General features: G+C 44.3%; 1 protein-coding gene across 1 annotated transcript in view; it reads right to left on the reverse strand.

Annotated features, from left to right (window-relative positions):
• enox1 (ecto-NOX disulfide-thiol exchanger 1) overlaps positions 1-12,855 on the reverse strand; it is a 40,176-nt gene that overhangs the window by 22,042 nt on the left and 5,279 nt on the right. The window contains exons 3-5 of the mRNA XM_041950774.1: positions 6,390-6,557; positions 5,685-5,891; positions 5,130-5,363 (exon numbers count right to left, since the gene is read on the reverse strand). Coding sequence (XP_041806708.1) covers positions 5,130-5,363; positions 5,685-5,891; positions 6,390-6,557 — 609 coding nt within the window. The remainder of the gene's footprint in view (positions 1-5,129; positions 5,364-5,684; positions 5,892-6,389; positions 6,558-12,855) is intronic.

Genomic DNA, 12,855 nt, shown 5'->3' on the forward strand with positions numbered 1-12,855 from the left:
TCCACTAAAACATGGAGATTAAATCCAAACGTAGATGTGTCAAATAATCATAAGAATAAGAACAACACATCTTTATTGTCCACTCATGTGATAATTCAGCTTTGGCTTCAAATCAAAGCACATGGTGTGAAAATAAAAAGAAGACAGTTGACACACACAGACATGTGTTCACTGATGAGAACACAAGAGATGAAAACGAGAAATAAGTTAGCGTGGAACGACACATGGCTGGGGTGAAAGTGCTAAAACAAAAAGAGGAAAAAAAAACATCTCAGACAGAAACTAAAATAAGAAAAGTAAGATCAAAACAAACATAAACTACATAAGATCAAGCTTGCCAATGGTTGCCTGGCAACGCTGGGCAGTTTCCAGGCAACCAATGGAGACTCCAAGAAGTTACGGTCAAACTTTTTCTTTAAAAAGAAACCTGCTGTTAAACTCTAAACCAAAACCCCTCCTGATGCAGAGTCCCTCCCCAGCAGTGGTGGAAAGTAACTAAGTACATTTACTCAAGTACTCTATTGGAGTACAATTTTAGAGAATATATTTGTACTCCACTACATGCAAATACTGCACTTTGTTGAAATGTGGGTTGGTGGGAACCACAGGACTGAAGTAGCTCCACCTGGAGCAGCTCCAACAGGTAAATGTTGATACTTCATGAAGCCGATAATACTTGTGTACTTTTACTTCAGTAGGATTCTAAATACCTTCACTTGAAACGGAGTATTTTTGCCTCGTTGCTCGCCAGCCTCCTGTTTCATGCAACATCACGTCGAACAGAGAGCGAACAGAACGATGGAGGACATTTCACGGGAGCTTTAACGTTCGGTCGGGCTAAACAAACAGCAGAGCAGCGAGCGACGACTCAGATCCTTCTCCTGGGGGCGTTCGCTGTTCATGCTCTCTGAATCAGCCACAGCCACTGAACACAAAAAGCACTTTTGATTTTCAACTTTTCAACCAAAACCGGGAGCTGCATCGGGTCTCAGTCATAAAAGTCTCCGCGGGCCTCCGCCAAGTGCATTCTCCCCCATTTGAATAATAATTGAACGGCGCCACGGAGCCGCGGACGGAACAGAACAGAGTGAATTAGAGAGCATTTAATGAGCTCAATACCCACTGCAACACAACCTGTAAGAAGACACTTCCCCCCGCTCCGATAAAGCCCCATTCACGCGCGGCAGCAGATTACAGTCACATTACAGCGAGCACAATGGAGCGCAGCTGAATGGGGACGACTGAAGGAATAATGGAAATTTATTTCCCTCGCTGTTTGAAGTGAAGAATGAATTCAAAAAGGTTATTCAGAGGAAAAACATGCTTGTTTATGTTGGGCATTAGAGGATGGATGAGGAAACGGCACAGAGGCTCGGGTTTGGGTTCGTAGGTAAACTGCAGACGCAGAAGCAAACAACCGAAGAACCACGCTGCTGCTGGTTTCCAACAGAGGCAGAGATAGAGAGACGAAGACCGGTGCTCCAGCCCTTATGCTAAGCTAAGCTAACTGGCCATAGCTTCATGTTATATTTATTCTGTTGGCACATTTCATTGGTATATTTTATTGTTTATTGTTTAGTATATTTTCATTCTGGTATATTTTTATTTGCATTTACGAATATTTTTATTGCACGTTGGTTTATTTTATTGTAGTTTTCTTAAGTTTATTCTTTCTTATCTTATTATCTTGTTTCTAACATGGGGGTTGCAATGCAAATGTCATTGACATGTCACGCTCAATGACAATAAAGACTCTTGAATCTCTTGAATCTTGAATGTTTACGGACAGAATATTTCTCTCAGTGAATATTTCCCAAAATGTCAAATTTCTGCTTTGAAGGAAAATAAAACGTTATGATGTGGTTGTGCCGCCCTGCTGGAAAACAGATGATGCTACTGGAAATGACACATTATTCATAATAACAACCAGCCGGACGCTGCTAACGGCTGGATTTGTTGTTTATCTGCTGTATAAATAACCTCGTATGAATGAATGAATGAATGAGAGACGTGCGTTCTCCACATATTGACAGAATATATATTCAAAAAGCAGAGAAAGGTAGCAGACATGTCAAACCATGATCTGCTCTGCAGAGCCAGACCACCATCACAGCTTCTTTGTTCTTAGCAGCGACCGTTTCAACTCAAATAGAGAACAGCTGTGTCTTTGTAAATGAGTTCAGGTGTTTTCTATACAAGCCAGGTTAATCACTGACACCAGCAGGCAGATTAAATGTTTGCTGCGATCGCTCACTGCGTTGGAAAAGTGTAAAAGCAACTAAAGCAGGAAGAGCAGGTGAAAGCTGAGAAATTTAAAATCGTCTGTTTCACGAGACCGCAGAAAAGAGTCGACGTTAACAGTTTTTACCATAAACCGATCACGGCGACGTATTCAAACTGTCCGCGTTGTCGCATTAAAACAACCGTTCACAGTCCTCGTGGAAATATTTCTGCACTCTGAGGTAACACGAAATATCTCATTCCCAGTGTTGCGTTGCCCGGCAACAGGTTGCTGATAAGAAAGACTTGTGACATTACTCATGCATGAATGCATGAATGTGGATTTTCGTATAGGACTAACTGATGATTCTTCTCGTTCCGGATGAATCTGCTGATTGTTTTCTCCATCAGCCGGCTGATCACTGGAGAGCCATTCACCTCCAGAGTCAGTGTTTGGTTTGTCCTTTCAGGGCTCCTGTAGAAACGTGGCGGTGCAGCAGGGTGGACGTGGTCTGTGGACGAGGAGCTGCTCCCTCCTCTACAATAAAGACAAAGGTGATTCTGCACTAATGAAAACAGAAGTATTCTGCTGATAGATCCTCTAAGTCCTACAGACTGAGCCTTTAAATAAACTACTTGAGTAAATGTACTTAGTTACATTCCACCACTGACAGACACACTGTTGAAAAGTAGAATAAAGCTTTATTATTATTAGATTTCAGTAGCTGTAAGATGATAAATGACGCTGGACATTTGTGGAAGTGAAGCATTGCTCTTACTGCAGTATTACTACTGTGAAATGAAGTATTCTTGCTGCTTTAATGAGAAGCAGACTGTTTTTATGTTTTCATTGAATTCATTTTCAGTCTTCAATATTCAAAATGACTCGTCTGTATTCAGACTCCTTGCAGGACGAACAGCGAACAGCGGAAGGTAAAGGTTAGTTTCTCTCTGAGGGAACGGGGCTGAACTAACAGTAATGAGCAGCGTGCTGGATTTCAATGAGAATAAATTGCACTAAATTGCAAAGGTGATCCCAGCCCTCCTGTGTGTTCATTAACACGGTGAAGACTAACAGCTTTCTACAGTGAAACTGGAGCATTTTCAGTCACGGAGATAAGAATCAGCCGCAGCAGCGCAGAGGACGGAGGAGGAGGAGGAGTGACCTTCACACTCCTCCACAACAACATCCCTCATCGCTCGCCTCTGGCTGTTCCACACCTCTGCCAGTTCACTCCCACGTCTCATCTCTTTACACCAAACTAAGAACCAGGGAACCCAGAACCTGAGCCAGACCGGGTCCAAATCATACTCCGTGTGATCAGGTCGGGTCTCTGGACTCCTGAGCGGGATATCTGTTCAGCTGTGTCACCTCTACTCCAAACGTTTGCTTATGATATAAAGTCATGATAAAGACTGGTTAATACTAGTACTATATTCTACTAGTATATAATTAGATAAATGATTTGTAGTACATTTTTCAGCCCTGGGTAGTGTCTGCAGGTCTTCCTTTCAGGCTGCATGCAGCTCTAATAGCAGGGCATCATGTTTCAGGTTCTGACAATGTTGTTATTGATGCCGCATCATGTGTCAGATGCTGCAGATGTTCTTAGTGCCGTGTCATGTTTTAGGTCCTGTAGATGTGATTATTAATGCTGCCTCATGTTTCAGGTCCTGTAGATTTTATTATTAATGCTGCATCATGTTTCAGGTCCTGTAGATGTTATTATTAATGCTGCGTCATGTTTCAGGTCCTGTAGATGTTATTATTAATGCTGCGTCATGTTTCAGGTCCTGTAGATGTTAATGCCGCGTCATGTTTAAGGTCCTGTAGATGTTATTATTAATGCTGCGTCATGTTTCAGGTCCTGTAGATGTGATTATTAATGCTGCCTCATGTTTCAGGTCCTGTAGATTTTATTATTAATGATGCATCATGTTTCAGGTCCTGTAGATGTTATTATTAATGCCGTGTCATGTTTCAGGTCCTGTAGATGTGATTATTAATACTGTGTCATGTTTCGGGTCCTGTAGATGTGATTATTAATGCTGAGTCATGTTTCGGGTCCTGTAGATGTGATTATTAATGCTGAGTCATGTTTCAGGTCCTGTAGATTTGATTATTAATGCTGTGTCATGTTTCAGGTCCTGTAGATATTATTAATGCTGCGTCATGTTTCAAGGTTTGTTTTTATCTCCTCACCTCTACAGGTTGATGGTGGGTCAGTTTCATTCAAACTGCAAGAATTAGAGCAGTCACAAAAACAAAGCTGCTGCAGAACAATAACACACACACACACACACACACGCACACACACGCACACACAGGCACACACACGCACACACACGCACACACACACACACACACACACACACCGACACACACACACACACACACACACACACACACACACACACACACTCGTCATGTCCAGCATGTTAACTGCAGCTCTGCTGTCGCTGTGTTCGGCTGCTTCACAGACAAACTGTTGTTTGAATATCAATAATTGTGCCGGTTCTTGAATGATTCATTTGAAACTGCTATCAGGTATCACAACAGGTGATCTGCAGTGCTGCACATGAGATTACACACACACACACACACACACACACACACACACACACACACACACACACACACACACACACACACACACACACACAGAACAACAGATGTGATGACAATCAAATTTGCAGCTTTGCTAACAGTGACCTATAAATCCGCCTGCTGAGGCCGAACATGATTTTAGACTAATATGCTGAGTAAAAGTGATTGTTTTGTTTTTGTTTTTTATCTCTGTATCCATGGCGATGCCTCCTGAAACACATCAGTCCATTGTCGATGTACTTTTCATAAACACGGGGGTGAGAGTGGGGCAGACTGGATGAATTAAAACTTGCGTCCTCACCTTTCAGCCTCTCTGCTAACAGCGCCGCCTCGTGTTCGGAGTAGTGCACGATGGGCGGAGGAGACGGCGGCCGCAGCCGGTCTTCGTGGATCTTGCGGCGGTGTCTCTCCTCTCTGGCCAGTAAGCGCTGTTTACACTCCCATTCATACAGGTCGTCTCTGGCCTGGGCGAAGTCCACGTGGATCCTCCCCGAGTCCTTTTTATCAGTGCTGGAGCCGATACGCATCCGATACCCTGAGAGCAGAGACGTCGTTATAATGAAGTTAATATTAAAGAAAGACACCACCAATCTGTGCTCTGCAGGGGAAATCCAGTTTCTCTTGCTGCGATGACAGAAAGCAGGTTTCTTGTTTAAATGAGCTAACTGGAGAGCGTCTCCATGGCAACAAATCATGCCAGGAAGCATCAGAAGTTCCTGTTTGATAGAACGACATGTTGTCCAACTGCATCAGAAGACAGAGCGTTTCTATCCGTTCAGAACGACCACGTCCAGAGGTGTGTGTGTGTGTGTGTGTGTGTGTGTGTGTGTGTGTGTGTGTGTGTGTGACTGCTCACCTGACAGGTAAATAGCCTTGTCCACCATGAACTCCTCACTGAAGCGGATGTGGCAGAAGTTCTTCTTGCTCTTGCGGATGGCGGTGATCTCCCCGCACTGGTCGAACACCTCCCTGATGATTTCCTCGGTGGCGTTCTCCGGCAGACCTCCGACAAACACCGTTTTACAGCCGGGAGGGCGCTCCCGTGTCGATGGAGGGGGCAGGTCTGAAGAACAACCACACCATCGACATCGTCACTGCTGTGGAGACCAACTCCTCCACATCTCTCTCCAGAACAAAATCACTCTGACCTTCATCAATTTAACGTCAACTAAATATTTTTGATCGACTTCACTTCAAAGTGACCCTTTAAAATACGCCAGGATCAGCTGATCCTTATTATTAGTACTGAAATACACTGTACTGTCAAAATAAAATGTGAAATATGTAAATATTGTGATTTTGTTGTTGATCAATTATTGAGAAAACTGGTTTCACTTAAAGATGAAACATTATTTCAATGAAACATGATATTTAAAGACTGATCTTTTTTAATTCTCACACTTTAATTAAATTATTGATTTTAATAATTAGTTTCTTGTTTTCATCTCTCTGTAAAAAAACATTTTTTTTGTTTTTTAAAGAAATTAACATTGAGGTGCAATTTTGGTGAATTTGCAGATTTTGACATCGGTAGCGGACAGCGGAGGAGGGGGGGTCTTACTGGGGTTCTGGGGGAAGAGAGTGCAGCTCTTGCAGTGGATGATCTCCTTGATGACCGGCATGTCGGGGGGTACGGGCGGAGGAGGGACCAGGCTGATGCCCGCCATCATGGGGTTTATGGGTGCGATGAGGCCCAGGCCGGGGTCGAACCTCTGGATGCACAGAGAGTCTGCGGGACAGACGGACGGCACAGTTAACACAAGCACAGCTGGAGCGTGAAGAATCCAGACAGCTGTCGCTCCGACAGTTCAGCGGCACCGCAGTGATCCACAACACGTCTGTGAAGCAGGTTCAACACACGCCGAACAGCTGAGCGACGGAGAGCGATGAATGACAGGACTGATGATGAGTGTATACACGCTGAGCATCTCACTGTAATCAACATTCAAGATCATGACAATAAACGCAGCACCAGCAGAGTCCAGCTGGGGACCATTACTCATTACTCAGCACCAGCGGTCCAGAGGAACTCACTACATTTACAAAAGTACTGCACTTAAGGGCAGTTTTAAAATACTCGTATGCTTCTCAATTATCTACATTTTATGACCCTTCATTCTTCGACCCCAATACGTCTCAGAGGGAAATACAACAAACTACAAATGAGTAACATCAGTTTCAAAATGCACATCTGAGTCAGTGGAGTCACTGCAGACAGTAAGCAGCTGCTGCTACAGAGAAACCTGAACCTGAACCCGAGCAGAAGAAAACACTGTTCTCTGAAAGTGCCTCCGATCAAACCAAGAATTCAGAGCTAACAGGGATATTACACACCGTCTGAAGGGATAAATACAGTAATACAAGAATATATAGCCAAAATATAGGTATAGATATGTATGAATGTAGATGGCCAAAATGTTTGTCTCATAATTATAAATGTAGATATTTGTGTAGATAAATATAATAAATTGGAGAACGCCTGGATATCAGAGATCAGTTGGTATGAGGTTAAGACAAAGCCATCATCACCTGGTACTCACCTGAGCACCTGACTAAAAACACTTTGTGGTGCACAGAGTGCCGGGTTATTAAAAGTGTTTAAACAAACATGAAAGGAGTTGAAGCGGCGCAGCTGTAAGGAACAACGTGTGGTGAAAGCTATTTTCTCTGTTCCAGAGTGAGCCATAGAGAGCCTGACAGGTAATTAAATCCACATTAACCATGATTAATGTTTCATCGTTCCAAACTGGAACGCGTACCAAAATGTATTATTATTATTATTATTGTTATCATGCATCAAACTGTGGGCTCGACTGGCTGCTTCAGACCTGTGGCACCTTCTCTGTGTCATGACCCGTGCCAGGTTAGTTTTCCTCCTGTTGATCCTTGCCATTGCATCATTTAGTTAGTGTTGTCCCAGTCATGCCATGTTTTATGTAAGACAGTTTTTGTATTGTCTTAGTCTCTACCCTTGCCCTGTCTTGTTTGTATTTTTGTTAAGCTTCCCGTTGTGTCTTGTCTTTGCCCGGTTTTGGTTACTTCCTGTTTTATTTTGAAGATTCATGTTATGTGTCTTTGTGTTGCTTTACTTCCTGTGTTTTCCCTCCCGTGCGATTGCCTGATGTGGATTTAAGTCCGTGTCTTCTCCATTGTCTTTGTTGGGTCGTTGTCCTGTCCTCTTGCCTCAGCCTCAGCCACAGTTATTGTCCTTGCCTTAGCGCCCATAGTGAGTGTTTGTCGTGTGATTCATTTGTCATGTCCGAGTCGTGTTACGTGTCTTTTGTTGCGTTACCTTTGTTCATGTCCGTGTTTCTGTTCAGGTTTGAGTTGTTCCTTGTTTCTTTGTCTTTTATTGTCCACAGTTCTGGTTTGTTTATCGCCTTGTTCTTGTCTTGTTTTATGTAGAGTCCCCGTCCTTAGTGTTGTCTGCGTGTCCCTCGTTAGTCTATGTTCGCTGCCATGTTCTTTTCATAGTGTTATTTGTTTGCTACATTATAATTTAGTTTCTGTTTTCTTCTAGTTTAGCCGATTTGTTCTCCTCGTTCAGAGCGATTTTCTGTCTGATTACTTTGGTTATTTAGATTCTTGTATTTCTTATCTAGTTCTTTTAGTTGGTCAGCTCTGTTTTTTTCACATCCCTTTGTGTTTTCCTTCTTTGGGAGCGTTTTTGGTTTTCTTATTTTGTAGCGTTTTAGTCTATTGCAGGGGTCACCAACCCGGTGCCCGCGGGCACCAGGTCGCCCGCAGCATCCACATCAGTCGCCCGTAAGCCAGTTCTAAAAATAGCACTAATCACGAATTAGCTCTGTCTAAAATGTTATTTAATTGTGTTGCTATTCTTTTTGAATGACATTTACAGTGATGTAAATTTAAAAACGAATACATACAAACGTAAAAAAAATGCATATCATAAAAAAAGTTGAATATAGGAACTCTGACGTAGTCTGGGTCGGGGGTCAGTCTAGTGCGCATGACAAACCGGCTTTGCTGAGATGAGCTCGTGAGCGCTGCAAAGACGAGGAGACGAACGCGTTTTCTACCCACAAAAACAGCAGAAAAAAGGAAGAAAACTTCTCATTTTCACAGTGAATGGGAGGAAGAGTTATTTTTTACTAACGTGAAAGAAAACTGTGTGTCTCATTTGCGGTGCGACTGTGGAGAGACACTTCAGTACATGTCACATGAAGTGATCATTTGAAAATGAAACAGTTGGATATTGCATATTGAAATGTATCTGTTTCCTACCTTGTTTCATCATTCTGAATAACTATTGTGATGGATCATCTGCGATCAGTGTCTTCACATAGAATATCATTAATAATAATAAAAAATTAAAGGTACACTGTGTAACTTTGTTAGTTTCAGAAAGGTTGGTGACCCCTGCTCTATTGGTTTTCTTTGTTCTTTACTCACGCCACTGCCTTAGTTTGTTCCTAGTCTTGTCTCTAGCCCGGTTGTGTTGCTTCTTTGTGTTTCCCGGTGTCGCCCTCATGTTATGTGTAATTGGTGCAGTTGGTGAGAGGCAGGGGTAGATGATGGTAGTGCGGCAAGTCGGCAGTTACATGTGGCATCCAGGCCTGTGGTAGCATTGTAGCAGCTAACAATAGCTAAAGCGGTGGTAGTATGATAGTATCTTAGCAGTTAGCATTGGCAGCTAGCAGTTAACATTAACAGTATAGGTGAATCTAGCTTTATTGTCTTCTTCTGTTCCTCTTAGCAGGTAGCAGTTAGCACGTAACATTAGCTAAATGGTAGCATCGGAACTGTATTGTCTTCTTCTGTTATTCTTAGCGGTTAGCATTAGCATTAGCAATAGTTAAATGGTAGCATCGGTACTGGCCACTACCTGGAGCATCTCTGGGTCAGTTGAACGTGGCGGTGCTGTTTGGATTGTGTAGGAGCAGTGTGAACTGGCACTAGGGGGGGTGACTCTGGGACGCCGGAGTTCACCGCCTAGCCTCCTGGAGGTGTAGTGGGACTAAGTAGGCGAAACACCGTTGAAGGGAGGTTTCCACCTGATGACCCCCAGAGACGTGTTAGGAATCACTGCTCTTTGGCAGGTATAGAGGCAGATTAGAGCTCCAAGGTTCTTCACTGAGAATGAATCCTCTTTTTGAGCACAAGGATCTTCTGTTTAAATTAACTAATCCCTTGACCCTAGTGTGTTTCATAGTTTCCAGAGTTTTGGTGTCCCTTATTGAATAAATACGATATATTATTTCTACGTCCTTGTGTCTGCATCTGGGATCAACCCATAGATCTCCCTCATAGATTCCCCCTTAGCCCCCACTTCTTGACACTCTGTTCCAATTAAAGGACTGATCCTACAAGAAGAGGCTGCCTGTGGTCTAATATATGAAGATACAGTAAAAAACCCTCAGTACACTGCAGGGGAGGGAGGGGGCGGAGGAAAAAACAGAGAAAATAAAGCATCACTATCTGAAGAAAACAGATAAGAGGAGGAAAAATGGGGAAAGATGAGAAAAGCGTGCAGAGTGCTGATGAAAGGTGGAGGAGAAAAGACAGAATGGCTGTTCTCCAGGACAAAGTGAGGAAGAAGAGGGAAGATAAACAGCGAGAGGACAGAGGCGACAGCAGCAATGTTTCAGCTGTCGGGGTGAAAATGGAGCGGGCAGGGTGGAGGAGGGCGGCGCACCGTCGCGTGTTCCTATCTTCAACACTGCAATAACAAGCGAGCGGGAGGAACAACACGTCGGCAGAAAATCCCCCCCGCCGCCGCCCGCGCCGCCACAACACCGCGCAGAATAAAGTGATTCAAATTACAGGCGAGGGAAGCTGTCGCACAAGGACAGGACAAACGTCCCTCACAGTAATGTAACAGAGAAATGTTGGTGCTGCAGCTCCGTGTGGAGGACTGACAGACTGCACCATCCATTCAGGGTGAAACTCCTCCTGCTGCTGGTCTCAGCGGTCAGCGCGCACACCTGAGACACGCAGGAAGTGGAGTGACGCATTCCCACTTCGTCTGGAATAAAGAGAAGAGGAGGAAAACGGTGAAGCTTTTCATCTCGGAGGTTATGTCCCCGCCTGGCAGCGCGTCCTCAAGCTGTCCCGAAGGACGACATCATCGCTCCCTGCACTCCAAACACGAGAAACGTTTGTGTCACGGCCGTCTAATGGCGCCTAAATACCTGCAGACCTGCATCGAATGCAGGTGAAAACAGTGAGATGTGTGGATTTGGTTTGATGGATGTCCGTCCAGCACCAAACTCAGATTTGGTAATCATCATCATACCTGCAGGGACGGACGTATCATCCCTGACCGGAACGCGACAGACCTTCATGGTCCTCAGAGGACCTCAGAGGTATAATATTTTGCATCAGTTATACCTTACCCCAGAAAAATCACACTCATTTAAACCCAGCCTGTCAGACACGTGCTTCAGGTGTGGTACTGAAGTTGGTTTCTTTCTACACTGTACCTGGCTCTGTGCGAAAGTGAGGCCTTTTGATATTTGCTCCACTTTGACCAGGATCATAGGAGTTAATGTTCCAGTAGACCCTGGACTGTGTTTGTTGGGGAACTTGACGAGTATTCGCAGTTCTCTAAACAATGCACAACTTAAATTTGTGGAAATTGCTCTATGCGTGGCCAAGAAGTGCACTGCGGTGTCATGGAAATCTGATTCCCCTCTCTTCATAGACAGGTGGACAGGTAGTTGCATTCCCCTGGAAAAAATCACATATCGTCTCAGAAAACAACATAACACCTTTTTGAAAATTTGGCAGCCATATTTAGATCACCAAACAATTAATGTAATCATTTGTATTGAGTTCACACACTGACCCTTTTTTTTTTTTTTTTTTGCGGGGTGACGAGTACTTTTACCCTCTTGTTTGTTATGTCTGTATACTGTTGGCATGTTTGTGTATGTTTCTATATGTTGCATATAAAAAACTGAACATAAAGTAGTTTAAAAAAAAAGAGGACATCAGAGAAGACCAGCTGACTGATTTAATGTGTTTATACGCTGCGTGAAGTGCGGCCTGCGAGCACCTGTTCACACCGGCTTTAGTCACACCGCTCACCTGGAAACCACACAGACTCCGCCTCCACCCCTGCATCCACCTGCAGGCTCAGAGACGACAGGCTGGGTTATGGGGGTGTGGGGTGTAACGCCTGCCGTCAAAGGTTGTCCCTGTTTCTATATGAGGAGAGCGGTGCACAGTTTCAGTGTCTCCTGGAAGACGTTCATGGCGTCAAGCAACATCTTTGTCACCAGCACACATCTGGCCAATCACAGCGTGAAGTGGATGTCAACGTCAGATCGAGGTTACAGAGAGTTACAGAAGCCGTGGCTGCGGCCTACGTACGGAGACCGAGCCCACGCCGCAGTGGCCCGGGGTCGGTTCCACCGTGGACCCTGTGCCTTGTGCATCGAATAAACAAGTCTGATGTGGATCCCTCCAGGTCTGAGGTTGGACAGATGTGCGGCAGGAGGATTCAGGTGCAGCTCGACCGTCCGAAATCCACTTCTGATGATCTGTACAGGCCAAATATTCACATCTTTCCTCAGTCAGCGGGAGTTAGCCGACTGAACTTTAAGTTTTTGTCCTTTTAAAAGATACCGATGTGCATCACCTTCATCAGTAAATGCACTTTCTGAGGATTAAATGGTTTTAAACAGCAGCACGATCCCAATAACTCCTAACTTCTCCTCCCAGTGTGCTGCCGGCTGAGAAACAGACACATTTTTCATTAGAGGTCTTCAGGCTTAGAAAAGAAAAACACTACAGATAATCTTCCAAATATCTGAGCATGTGCAGCCGCGGTGCATTCAGAGATTCTTCAGGTCGTAGGAAAACTCATTAAAGCGTTGTCTGCGATAACCCCGACAGGTAAATTACACATCTCGGTGCCTCACATTCATCATAATCACATAAGGCTGCTTTTGCTCGCAGCCTTTTCTCCCAGAGCCAAAACGATCGGAGCCAGGTTCATGTCTCTGGCTCGGAGCTGTGCTGCGTCCGCCAAAAAGAGGAACAGGGGAAGACAGAGGAAGAAA

This window comes from Chelmon rostratus, chromosome 13, assembly GCF_017976325.1.
Source record: "Chelmon rostratus isolate fCheRos1 chromosome 13, fCheRos1.pri, whole genome shotgun sequence".
In the NCBI taxonomy this organism is placed as follows: Eukaryota; Metazoa; Chordata; class Actinopteri; order Chaetodontiformes; family Chaetodontidae; genus Chelmon; species Chelmon rostratus.